We start from the raw sequence: 12,535 nt of genomic DNA on the forward strand, positions 1-12,535 counted from the left end.
GGGAGCCAGCCCTGCCCCTATCAGCTCCCCACACCCCTAAGTTCCCAGTGCTGCAGCCGCCCAGCAGGCTATCAATCGGCAGTTCAGCTGTCCCTCCCCCCACTGCCATGTGCTGCTCCTGCCCTCTGCCTTGGAGCTGCTCCCAGAGACTCCTGCTTGCTGTGCAGGGGAGGAAAGGGGAGTGCTAATGTCAGGGTGTCCCCCTCCCCCCTGCTCTTGCACCCCACTTACCCCTTCTCCATAGAGAGCAGGGAAGGGAAACGGACGGAGAGAGACAGAGAGAGCTTGGGGCAGCAGCTGCTGTCTCAACTTCCTGATCCGCTTAAAAAGACAATGCACTTAAGAGTGGGTCAGCTTACTTAAAGGGGCAGTGTGCATATCTCTCTCTCTCTCTCCCACACACAAGGTGTGTGTCTGTCTGCTATGCTGTCTCCCCTCCCTCGTGTTCGTGCTGCCTTGTGTGAGAGGCTACATTAACAACAATGTGTTAAGCCTTGAGGGCTCATCCGAGTGCTAGTTCATCATTTAGCAGGAAGGCATTCCCTGGGAAATATCCCACCCTCTTCCATCCTCTAACTTCACCACCTCAACCAAGCTTCACAATCATCATAGCAGTGAACAGTATTAAATTGTTTGTTTAAAACGTATACTGTGTGTATATCTATATAATATATAGTTTTTTGTCGGGTGAAAAAAAATTCCCTGGAACCTAACCCTCCCTATTTACATTAATTCTTATGAGGAAACTGGATTCACTTAACATTGTTTCACTTAAAGTCGCATTTTTCAGGAACATAACTCCAACATTAAGTGAGGAGTTACTATACTAGTGTTTTTCCCTGTTACTTTCCAAAAATGTAGAGCCAGCTGATCTGAAATCATGCATGGACTGCATTATGAAATTCCACCGTGGAATTCGATGTGTCATTACAAAGTTCTGTAAGGGCGGTTACGCTCTGGAATAGACTTCCAAGGGAGGTTGCAATATCCCCATAACTGGAGGTTTTTAAGACTAGGCTGGACAAAAGCATACCAGAGATGGTCTAGATTTGCTTGATCCTTCCTCAGTGCAGGGGCTGGACTTGAGGACCTCTCAAGATCCCTCCCAGTCCTACACTTAGGATGTAAGGTTATTAAACTCTTTGATCAACATTTCCAAAAGTGACTACTGATTTTGTAACTTTTTCAGAAGTGCTGAGCTTCCATAATTCCAAGAGAAGTCAATGGGAGTTCTGGGTGCTCAGCATTTCTGAAACGTCAGACTCCAGGTTTTTCAAGATATGCACCCAACAAAGGAAGCACGCAATATTAGAGGCCACTTTTAAAAGTGCAGCTGTTTGTATTTAACTGAGCAGTAAAATTTTACTCCTCTCTTTAATTCCATATCAACTAATGTATTCAGCTAAAGGGCTTTCTCTTTTGAAAAGGAATCATTCAGAAAGCCTAAAAAATCCAAACATTTGAAAAGAAAAGTGTTTTGTCCCATAACTTATTTTATAAAATCTATACAAAGCTTTACTTGTCTTCAGAGAGTTAAAGGACCAGAACTCTTGGGCTATATCCTCACCAATGGTGAACTGGACTCATTATGTACAAAGTTTGGGATTTTATTTAGTTCTGCTAAGAAGTGAAACATGCACAATTTCTCTAGTTAAATAAATTCTCAATACAGGAAAAGCAATCATCTTCATTAAAAAAAAAATCTCTGAGCACTAATTTATAAGCAAACTATTTCAAACTATTTGGTATTGTGACTCAAACAGTTCCCCTGTTTGTCCAAAGAATCAGAAGGGGAAAAATTGCTTAGGAATGAAAGCATGATTACTAAGTATAAAGCTACAGTCCATAAGTTTTGGCCCATGCAACAGGATTATTGTTTTTTTTTGCCAGTACATAATGTAATGGAAGGAGACAATTTGGCCACATATTCCTTCCAGGAAGTCTATGTCTTATGCATGTTCTGCAAATGTTGTGAAGCACAACCTGGCAAATAGGGAACATTCCTGTTCAAAAGTGTATTCCATATTTTAAAGGAAGTCACCTCAGGTTAAACTGACAAGTGGAATCCTACAGAAAGAGCAGCGTTCTCGATTACCTGCAGCACTTCAATTGGGACAGGAGTCATCGGGAGGCATGTAGCAGAATGAATCTTAATAATCAGTGGATTTAATTCCCTTATCTGTCTCTCAGACATAAGAGGTTCTTCTGTAGTGAAAGTCACATAAGCATCTAAAATCTTAGGGGATTTCTCTTGCAGTCGACTGATCACTAACCTTTCCCCTGTGAAAAAATATTAAATTAAATATTAAATGTTTTGAAAGCAGCGGCATCAAAGAAAGACTGCTTAATACCACTGCTTCAGTTAGTAACATATGCTGGCACTGGAGCAGCATTGAAAATGAAATACAGTGATATTTTCAATTGCTCTAAATATTATAATTATTTATTATCTGTACAGTAGAACCTCAACGTTATGAACACCAGAGTTACGAACTGACCAGTCAACCACACACCTCATTTGGAACCAGAAATACACAATCAGGCAGCAGCAGGGACCAAAAAAAAAGGCAAATACAGTACAGTGTTAATAGTAGACTACTAAAAAGAGAAAGGGAAAGTTAAAAAAAAATGTTGACAAGGTAAGGAAACTGTTTCTGTCCTTGTTTCATTTAAATTAAGATGGTTACAAGCAGCATTTCTCTTCTGAATAGTAAAGTTTCGAAGCTGTATTAAGTCAATGTTCAGTTGTAAACTTTTGAAAGAACAACCATAATGTTTTGCTCAGAGTTACAAACATTTCAGAGTTACGAACAACCTCCACTCTCAAGGCGTTTGTAACTCTGTAACTCTGTATTACAATAGAAACTAAAGGCCCCAATGAGGTCAGGGCTTCATTGTGCTAGGTACTGTACAAACCGCTTTTGTAGAGACTTACAAATAAACTATTCACTATAAATATAATATGAAGCTATTATTATACTTGTTAAAAGGAGTTTTTTCACCAAAAGTTTAGACATTTGGTTACAAATAGATAAATGTCTTTAAAAAGAAAGATCAGCTATTTTATGTGCTTTCTTTATGATTCACCATGTTATACTTAAAAGAAATCTGTGACATGTATATTGAACTACTTTCACTATTTCAGAATCAACTTCCTGGCAACGGAAGTAGAGATAGATATTCAGTAGATATTTCAGTTAGGACTCAGCAAGTTTGATATGTAACACCAAGGCCTGACCTTCCAGACAGGAACAGCTAAGTTGCAAGCACATCAGCCCACAAATGTCATTAATGAAATAGCACTGTAGGTTTGGTTTGTCTGAAGCATATGACAAGTTGCAAATACTTACGGCAATGCTGAGTTAATAAATAAGGATTTTTACACAAGAATGGCCACAGACAAGGATTTAGAATAATCAGCTAAAATTGCTCATTAGCATCTTTACTAGGGCTTTTCCTCCAACTTTTCAGGCAAAATTTTTAACAGGCTTTCTGAAAATGCACCCAAAAACTTTGCAAACGTATTCATTGGCACTGGCAAATCATCCCTTTGATACTTGCATATGTGTATTTTTGCTAACACAAATATCTTAAAATTTTTGTAGGCCCATTGAAAACATGGAATCCCGTCACAAAATGCTTTAGTAGGCATTCAAAATACTGACCATTTTCATACAATCATTCCCTCAAATCCCTGCCTATAACTGCAGTTGTCTTTTTAATATCTTGTATTAATTGCTTTGCCCAAATTCAGTCCAAATAGATGTAATTGGTCATTACCAGTAGCCTAGACATGATTGGTTGGGAGATCAAACCTTTAGCAATACAAACAAAATACAGATTTATTGCTGGTTTTGCCCATTTTAAAATATCTGTTTGACATAAGGGGATCACAGTAAACTTTTTACAGTGACAGGATCTTCAGCCATTTCTGTTGTTCTAAGATGCTGAGGAGAACCATGGATTTGGAGGCTGCAGAATCACAGATAGGCAGCAGGATAGCAATCACAGTCACATCGATTACGAAGTAGTTATTTACAGCAGAGCCATGTGGTGCAAAAACTGGTGCAACTACAAAGCAGTTTGGCTCTGATTGGGTCCTGTGGAAAGTAGCTGCTAAGAGAATCTACCTACCTATCTTAGGTACTTACATGACCCCATTACCATAATAGCTGAGCATTAATATACTCATCCTCGCACATGCTGTGAGGTAAGGCAGTGCTATTATTTCCATTTTACAGATGGGGAACTATGGCACAGAGAGGCTAAGTGTCTTGCCCAAGCTCACACAGGAAGTCTGTGGTGCTCCAAGATTTCCCAAGTCTAAAACTAGTGCCCTAACCACTGGACCATCCCAGATTTCAAAATGGAAAACCTGGTGGGCACAGGGTTGAGGGCACTGAAAGCTCTACATTCCTTTCCAGTCAGGTATCACCTTACCTTTCAGAATAAGAACTGGGACATGAGGCAGAGACAGGCAGGTCAAGAAAGAGAAAGAAAAAACCCACACAGAGTATTTACACCTCCATATTAAACTTCACTGTTTTCTCCCAGCATCACAGTTTCCATCCTATTTATCATGGACCAGGCTCCTTTCTATTTTTAAATCTCCCCACACTGCCTGTCTGATCTCTTGCTTCTCTCTCCCTTGTGTCTCTATAACCTGGTATCTCCTGTTCTTCTGAATTTTCTATTCTCTTGCATTTTCTCTCATTTCTTGTCCTTTGCTACTCACTCTTCTTCTCCAAACTAATGCTGCATGTGTGCCCCTCCTCCCGCTCTTTTCACCTCTCCCGCTCTCTCTCATTCACCCTCTTCTCTCCCCTCAGTGCATTTCCCCATCAAAATGTCTTCCTTTATCCTCTCCAAAACCAGCACCGCTCCTCCTTACCCATCACCCCCGCCCCAAAAAAGGCTACTGCCTTTTCTCCCTCTGACCTCATGTCTGACCAGAGGCTTGGAAGCTCAGAGAGGAACCAGGTGGAGGGGCTTGGAAGCCAGAAGAGCAGCCAGTATGCAAAGGGTAGGCAGCAGAAGTTACGTTCTTGGCTGTACAGGTGACTGGGTCACCAGATTCATGGGCACAACAGTGCAGAGAGAGGCAGCAGGGAAGGGGAAAGGCAAATTGGAATAAAGCCTACAATCCTGTAAATCTTCTCCAAGAGGCTGGGTAAGCCCAACACCTGAGTGTTAAACATGTTGTCTTTTTTGTTCAAATAAACAAGGAGAGCTTTCATTTGCAGTCAGTGTGTCAGAGTATGTCAAATAATCAGTGTGACCAGAGCTCAGGTACTAACTGCATTAAAATAAATTGGGAGGGAAGAAATTAGTGTAAAGCTTTAAATGTATAGCCATACCAGCAGGAAGACACTGAAGGGTACTGCTGTAAGAAGTTACCAAGTACCAAAGGTTTTTACAGAAGATACTATGGAAGCAAGATAATCGTTCCGTGGATCTATCAAAGCTCTTGGGGTTTCAGCTTCAAGTCAAAACAATAGAAAAATTGTAGGAAAGAGCTACTTTGTATGCATGGAACAAATAAAGCAAGTGCACAACCCCAGAGGCTGTTTGCCAACCTTTCTAATGGAACTGAAGTTACCATGGCTATTTATTTTCAGGTTTCTGCTCCAGGAGCAGCAGCAGCTGTGAAGTTCGAAGGAACGTGAACAGCTCTGTAAATAATGTTGGGTGGTTACCAGCAGAGGGAAAACGTCATTCTTTGAGAGTATGACACAAAAGTGGCTCCCTCCTATACATGAATTTCTTGTTTACACTTACCGAGGGATCGATGCATTGGCGGGAGACCCGCTAAATCAACCACAGATCACTCTCCCATCAACTCCTGTACTCCACCGGAACGAGAAGTGCAAGGGGAGTCGACAGGAGAGCGTCTCCCGTTGACGTAGCATACTGTGGACCCCGCAGTAAATAGATCTAAGTATGTCGACTTCAGCTACGTTATTCACATAACTTAGATCGATCTCCCACCGTAGTGTAGACAAGACCTTAGTAATGACTTGTTGTTGTGGGTTTTAAAAATCAAACTAAACCAATCTAGAATTCCTACGACATTCCTCACTTGTCACAATCTTTAGAAAGACAAGCAGCACAGGCTCAAAATGTGATCCCTTTGAATGAAAATGCTATTACATACAAACCCCAGACATACTTGCCACTTCCCTTTTTTCCAGATTAAACTCTTTCCCAACCTTAAAATATGAAATTGGAGATAATGAAAAACTGTTTCTTTTACAAAAGTAAAAACTTATAAGAAGTTTATAGTGAGATGGTATTTTGCATCTTTATTTATATGGCTTAATATTTCCACAGCACAGAGCAAGTATAAATTTTACAACCTTTATCCCTCTCCATGGCCCTTTTGGCTACTGTAAAAAAAATAGCTAGAGAGAAGCTGAATACTTATTTTTTATAATTAATTTTGGGCGTTAATAGAATCACCAAATTTGCCTTACTGTACACACATACACACACACAAACGCACCATATCAAGAGAAAGAGAAAAGACATACAGAGACACATAGATGCCACCCAAAGGTACCAAACAGGTCCACAGTATAGATTTGTAGAGTTTCTATATAAGTCCTGCAAAAACTTACACAGAAGCTTAGCTTTTATGCATTGAGTAGTCCCACTGAGGTCAATGGGTCTGTTCACAGTGCATAAAAATTAAGCAAGCATACAACATCTTTGTAGGCGCAGGGCCTACATTTTTATGTTGTTATCAACATTCCCTGTGTTCCTCCTTTTGGACAGAGTGCAATTCTTCAATTCCCATCCACACCTCTTTCCGTCCCGTCAGGCATTCCCTCAGCTCAACACATTCCCTCAATATTACAAAAAAGGAATATTTACTTACAACAATACGAACAAAACTGGACAAAGAGAGTGAACACAGTATGCATGAAAACCAGGAAAAAGAACAATATATGTAAACCACAAACCTTAACCCTAACCCTACCTAGAACATGCAGAGAAACTAACCTCTCCACCTATGAATAACACTCCACCCCAACAGGTCCTGAACCAAACAGGATACAATAAAGTGTATGTCTGCATTGTTAGAAGCCTGCAAGAGTCTTGTAACACTCTAATTTCCAGTTTCAGAGTAGCAGCCGTGTTAGTCTGTATCCGCAAAAAGAACAGGAGTACTTGTGGCACCTTAGAGACTAACAAATTTATTAGAGCATAAGCTTTTGTGGGCTACAGCCCACTTCTGCACACAGAGCTATAGGCAGATGTCAGGCTTCCCTGGTTCAAGTCCAAACCCCAACTAAACTTTCTAACCATTTTTCTTCTCCCCAGCCAGAACCCTCTTCCATTCCAGAACCCCAATGCTCCCCATGGTCATCTGCTATGGTAACTCCCAAAGTCACTTCTAGCATGCATTTGGGTGCTTTGGAAACCTGCATTTTCACATAGTCCCCCTTCCCTCCACCCCAGTACTGAACAGTACCTGAGAGGAGAGGCATGAGATCCAGTTGCAAAGATGCTATGCCACACTTCTTTGTTAATGCCGCAATCAGGGTCTGTGCATTGGACACTTTACGGTTGCTCTGCCTTCGTTCTTTAAGAGCAGGGCCTCTTTTAGGAGTAGAACTTTTCCTTTTACCTGTTGTTAGAGGTGAGAGAGTACTCCTTTAAGATTAAACAGGGCAAAAAGTTACAAACTTACTGGAATGGGTAGCATAGCCTGGTAGTGGCCAGAGTGTAAGACTTCAACAACGTACTCTAACTCTAAATTAGGCAAGTGATTTAATACACTTGATAAATCACTTCTATAACCTACTTCATACTATATATACACACACAAAAAACTTATGTTAAAAGAATGTTAAGATTTTGCAGTCAAGCACTTGAAAGTTAGAAAATTAGTAAGGATGCCTGTCTAATCTTAATTCGGCCCCCTGGTATGTATGTTTAATGATACAGTCCTTAATTACATTATCACATACTATTTTTTCCATAGGACACCTGCCTCATTCAGTGCACAGAATAGACCTGCTCTGGGAATTAGTCAGGGTTGCACTGTGATGGAGGCAGTCTGTAGGAACCTTATCTCATTTGTGGTGGAAGGTGTGTAGTGAATGAGGAAGAGGACTGCAGGAAGAGAAAGGATGGTCTTGTGGTTGAGGCAGATGCATGGTGCCTTGGAATGCTTCTCTCCCTGCCACTGAGTTCCTATGTGATACTAGGCAAGCCACCTAAACCAAACTTTTCACATATGGTCATTAATGTGTGCTCCTCTTTTCTGAGTGCATGGCTTGAGATCCTGGGGTCTGGTTCACAGAAGTGCTGAGCACTCACAACTGTGACTGAAGTCAATGGGAGCTGGGCTCTGATCATGTAACATGCTGTATAATGCTTACTATGTGCTGAATAATGGTGGTGCTACCTGTAATAAAGGGAGGGGGCAGGATGATCTCATGGTCCAGGTTCTTCCAGCACAGGATTGGAGCCAGAAGAACTGAACTGTATTCCACGCTTGGCCAAATACGTCCTCTATAATTGTAGGACAATCACTTGAGCTCTCTGTACACCAGTTTCCTAATTAATACAATAGGAACAATGGTATTTGCTTATCTCAAAGGGGTGTTGTGAGACTAAATTAATTCAGTCCCTTGGACTATATGTATTATGGGAGATGTGTACTGCTATATGCCATGATGCCGCATCAGCTGTCAACAGGATCAGCATGTTACATACCTTGAATGCATCAACAGATCCTGAAGTGTCCCTTATGGCATCTTTTACTGCCCACTCTTTGGCCATACATAGACATGCAAACAATGACATCAGCCAAGAATGAGAAGAAAAAATATCACAGCAGGGCATGGTGCCCTGTTCAACAGCATTGGTAGGGTAGAGGACTACACCCTGTGGCCTCTGGTGGCCAAAGAGAGTGTAGCAGACATGGAATGACAAAAGCCGATTGCCTAATTTCAGAATGAGTATGATTACTCTAGTGCCAACATTACTACTTGTATTTCTAGACACTGCTATAATGTACATTACCATAACAGTTGAAGTTTGAGAAGGGAGTCAATTAATTAATTAATCCTCACAACACCCCACGTGGAAAGTATCATCAGCATCCTCGTTTTACAGCTGCAAGATGAGGAAACTGAGACAGAAAAGTTAAGTGGCTTGCTGAAGGTCACACAGGAAATTTCTGGGAGAGTTGGGACCAGAACGCTGAGCCCACAATTCCTAGCCCTGTGCCTACACGACAAATACATCTGTGCAAACCTATTACACAGACAGAATTTCATGTTCCATTTATCTTTTAAAATCTGATTTTAGATATTATTCAAAAACTTACTACCTTTTGGATCTTTTTTGTCTGTGTGGTCTGCTGCATTTTCCAAGCTGAACTTCGTTTTCTCTGGCTTTTTTGGAATCACATAATCTGAAAAGCCAGCAATTGTATTCTGCTTCAAATAATTGCCCTCATTCAGGATTTTGTCTCTGTTAGAAAGGATACTTCCCGAAACACTAAAACGACTTGAAATGTGTACAAGAAATAAAGAAAAGAAAAAAAGATACTGTTATATTTGGAGAAATATTTGTATAAATTACACTTCAATGTTTTTTAAAATGGCTTATCTTCCCTGATAGTGAGAGTGGGACCAATTTTCAAAGGAGGTCTCCAAAATGATAGAATGCTCAAACCTTGCATCCGAGTCTGCATTGGCACATACGTGGACTTATGATAGTGCATGATGCTAACGTGCCCATCTCAAGTGCTAATTTATTTATCCAAATGCTGGCTTGAACATCTTATTTAGGCACTTAAGTTTGAAAATTGGGCTCAGTATATCAGAGGATAATCACTTTGTGGAATGGCCTTGACGTTGGCTTTGTAATGATCCCATACCAGATTCAAATTAGTGACAAGTGGAACAGAGCTTGTCAGCCATTTTCATACTGTACCTCCACACTAAGTCACTTGCAACCAGTCAGAAGATGTGCCCAGATTCCTAGGCACTGGTTACCATGACACTTCAAAGGATTGGCCTGGGCCTGCAGCACTTCATGTTGGCATACTTGGGACAAGTTCCAAGAGACAGAGCATGAAGATCAAACACAGTGGTTGGGAGCAAGCATGCCCACCCTTACCCCCCAAAAATTGATGGCAACCTCTGTGTGTGGAGACGGCATTGAACCAGAGGGTTGCACTCATTTTCACTAAATGGAGCAGATCACAGAGGTCCCCAGCTTTTAATACAGTGTGATTGCAGTGACTACAGGTTCCAACATGCAATGCTACATTTGAGCAAAACAAGTCTCCCTTCACTGTAGTTGATATGGAGCACTGAATGCAGAGATCTGCACCTCTATATAATTGAGGGGATTGCCTGAAATGTCTATTACAAGAGCTGAATTTTGGCCACTGCGGAAAAAAAGGGACCATACTTAGTTTATATTTCATAAAGGTCTTAATGGTCCACATAGGAAGGACCCAATCCACTAGTAGGTCCAATGGAGTCAACAGGACTTTTTTTTCATACGGGATGCAGGCTGAAGCCATTAATCTAAATGTTTATCAAACAGTGCAATGAGAGACATAAAGTGAGTTTGTGTATTGTCCCCAAACTTGAGAAAATGCTAAGAAAAGGTGTGAGAGCACAGATATACTTCTCCACCCTTAGCAGCTGGTACTGATGAAAACTATCACTTAGTATGGAAAGGCCAGATGGCCCAGCATGCGTTTCAAATAAAACCCCAAGCCTTAAAGAGTTCAACAGACAGAAAATGAATGAAAAGCTGATCAAAGCAGACAGGTCACCATAGGTTACTACGGTGATGAGGACCATATAAGTACCTGGACAGACACATCAGCAAACTTCCTCCTAGTATCTGATACAATACCTTAAATAAATAAATTTAAATTAAAGGAGATATCCTATCTCCTAGAACTGGAAGGGACCTTGAAAGGTCATCAAGTCTAGCCCCCTGCCTTCACTAGCAGGACCAAGTACTGATTTTGCCCAGATCCCTAGATGGCCCCCTCAAGGATTGAACTCACAACCCTGGGTTTAGCAAGCCAATGCGCAAACCACTGAGCTATCCCTCCCCCCTTCATGTTACTTTGCCCTTGAAGCAGGGCCGGTGCAACCCATTAGGCGACCTAAGCGGTCGCTTAGGGCGCTAGCATTTGGGGGGCGGCATTTCGGGTTATTCGGCGGCGGTGACCGCGGTGGCCGGAACTTCGGCCGCCCCGGGCAGTGGCAGCATTTAGGCAGAGGGAGCTGGGGCAGGGAGGTGCGGGGAGGGCTGCCTGCAGCAATTAAGGGAGGGGGGGCAGCACACAGGGGAACTCCCTGCCCCAGCTCACCTCTGCTCCGCCTCCTCCCCTGAGCACGCCGCCCCACTCTGCTTCTCTCCCTCCCAGGCTTGCGGCGCCAAACAGCTGATTGGCGCCGCAAGCCTGGGAGGCGAGCGAAGTAGAGCGGCGACGGCGTGCTCGGGGAGGAGGCGGAGCAGAGGTGAACTGGGACCGGGAGCGGCCGCGGGGGAGGTGGGGAGCTGCTGTGAGGGGGCGCCTCAGGGCGGAGGGGGGGTGGAGAACTGCCGTGGGGTGGGGCGGAAAGCTGCCACAGGGCTCGGGCGGGGGGGGGGGCCGCAAGGTGGAAGTTTCGCCTAGGGCGCGAAACATCCTTGCACCCGCCCTGCCTTGAAGATCCTCAAAATGAACGACTCTATATGTGCAAAGTAGTAGTAGTAATCATATTGTTGCTATACTATACCACAGCTCACACTTGATATATACCTCAATAATTAAAGATGCAAACCAAAAGCTATTCTCTCCAGATTTCTAGTCTTTTAGGTTCATAATCAGAGCTAAATCTTTTCCCAAAGGAAAGGTGCAGCAGGGACCTCTAGACAGCCCTGTGTTAATTAACTATCAGCCCAAACTTATTAGCAATACCTCTCATCTGTCACTCATTTTACTCCCAAAGTTACCCACCTTAAACACACATTTAGTGTCCCCTCACTTTTACATCAGAAAACAAGAATAATTAAGTGGAGGTTATTGAAAGAATCATTTACACCAAACAGATGAATCCCAAAACATTAAGTCTCCTCAATGGAAGACTGTGGCCCTGATTTTGGATCTTTGTCATACACTGCACCCCATATTTAGGCCTTGGCAGGTTGAGAAATAGTAATAGTTTGCCTTTACAGGGCACCTTCCATCCTTGGATGCTTTACAAACACCATGAAGCTTAACTAACACCCTTGAGAGGTAGTAAATGGTACTATACCCATTATATAGATGGTCTATACCCATTACACAGATGGTCAGACTGAAGTAAGGACACCTGCCTAAAGTCATATTTACTCGTCAATGGCAAAATCAGAAACAGAATTCAGGAATCCAAGCTCTCAATCCCTTTCTCTAATTATTAGACAACAATGCCTCCAAGAACATCTATTTTGCTAATGGCATTTAGCAAGTGAAACTCCTGGACAAAGGCAAAATGCAATAACCTTCCTCCTTTCCCCCCCTCTA

At 42.2% G+C, this 12,535-nt stretch overlaps 1 protein-coding gene across 1 annotated transcript in view; it reads right to left on the reverse strand.

The window, feature by feature from the left end:
* The window catches only part of KIAA1257 (KIAA1257 ortholog), a 75,025-nt gene that overhangs the window by 33,494 nt on the left and 28,996 nt on the right, over positions 1-12,535 (reverse strand). Inside the window, exons 8-10 of the mRNA XM_029912571.1 lie at positions 9,341-9,522; positions 7,475-7,630; positions 2,096-2,280 (exon numbers count right to left, since the gene is read on the reverse strand). Coding sequence (XP_029768431.1) covers positions 2,096-2,280; positions 7,475-7,630; positions 9,341-9,522 — 523 coding nt within the window. The remainder of the gene's footprint in view (positions 1-2,095; positions 2,281-7,474; positions 7,631-9,340; positions 9,523-12,535) is intronic.

The sequence above is a fragment of the Terrapene carolina genome, unplaced genomic scaffold (genome assembly GCF_002925995.2).
Source record: "Terrapene carolina triunguis isolate 2854851 unplaced genomic scaffold, T_m_triunguis-2.0 Scaffold232, whole genome shotgun sequence".
NCBI classification, from domain to species: domain Eukaryota; kingdom Metazoa; phylum Chordata; order Testudines; family Emydidae; genus Terrapene; species Terrapene triunguis.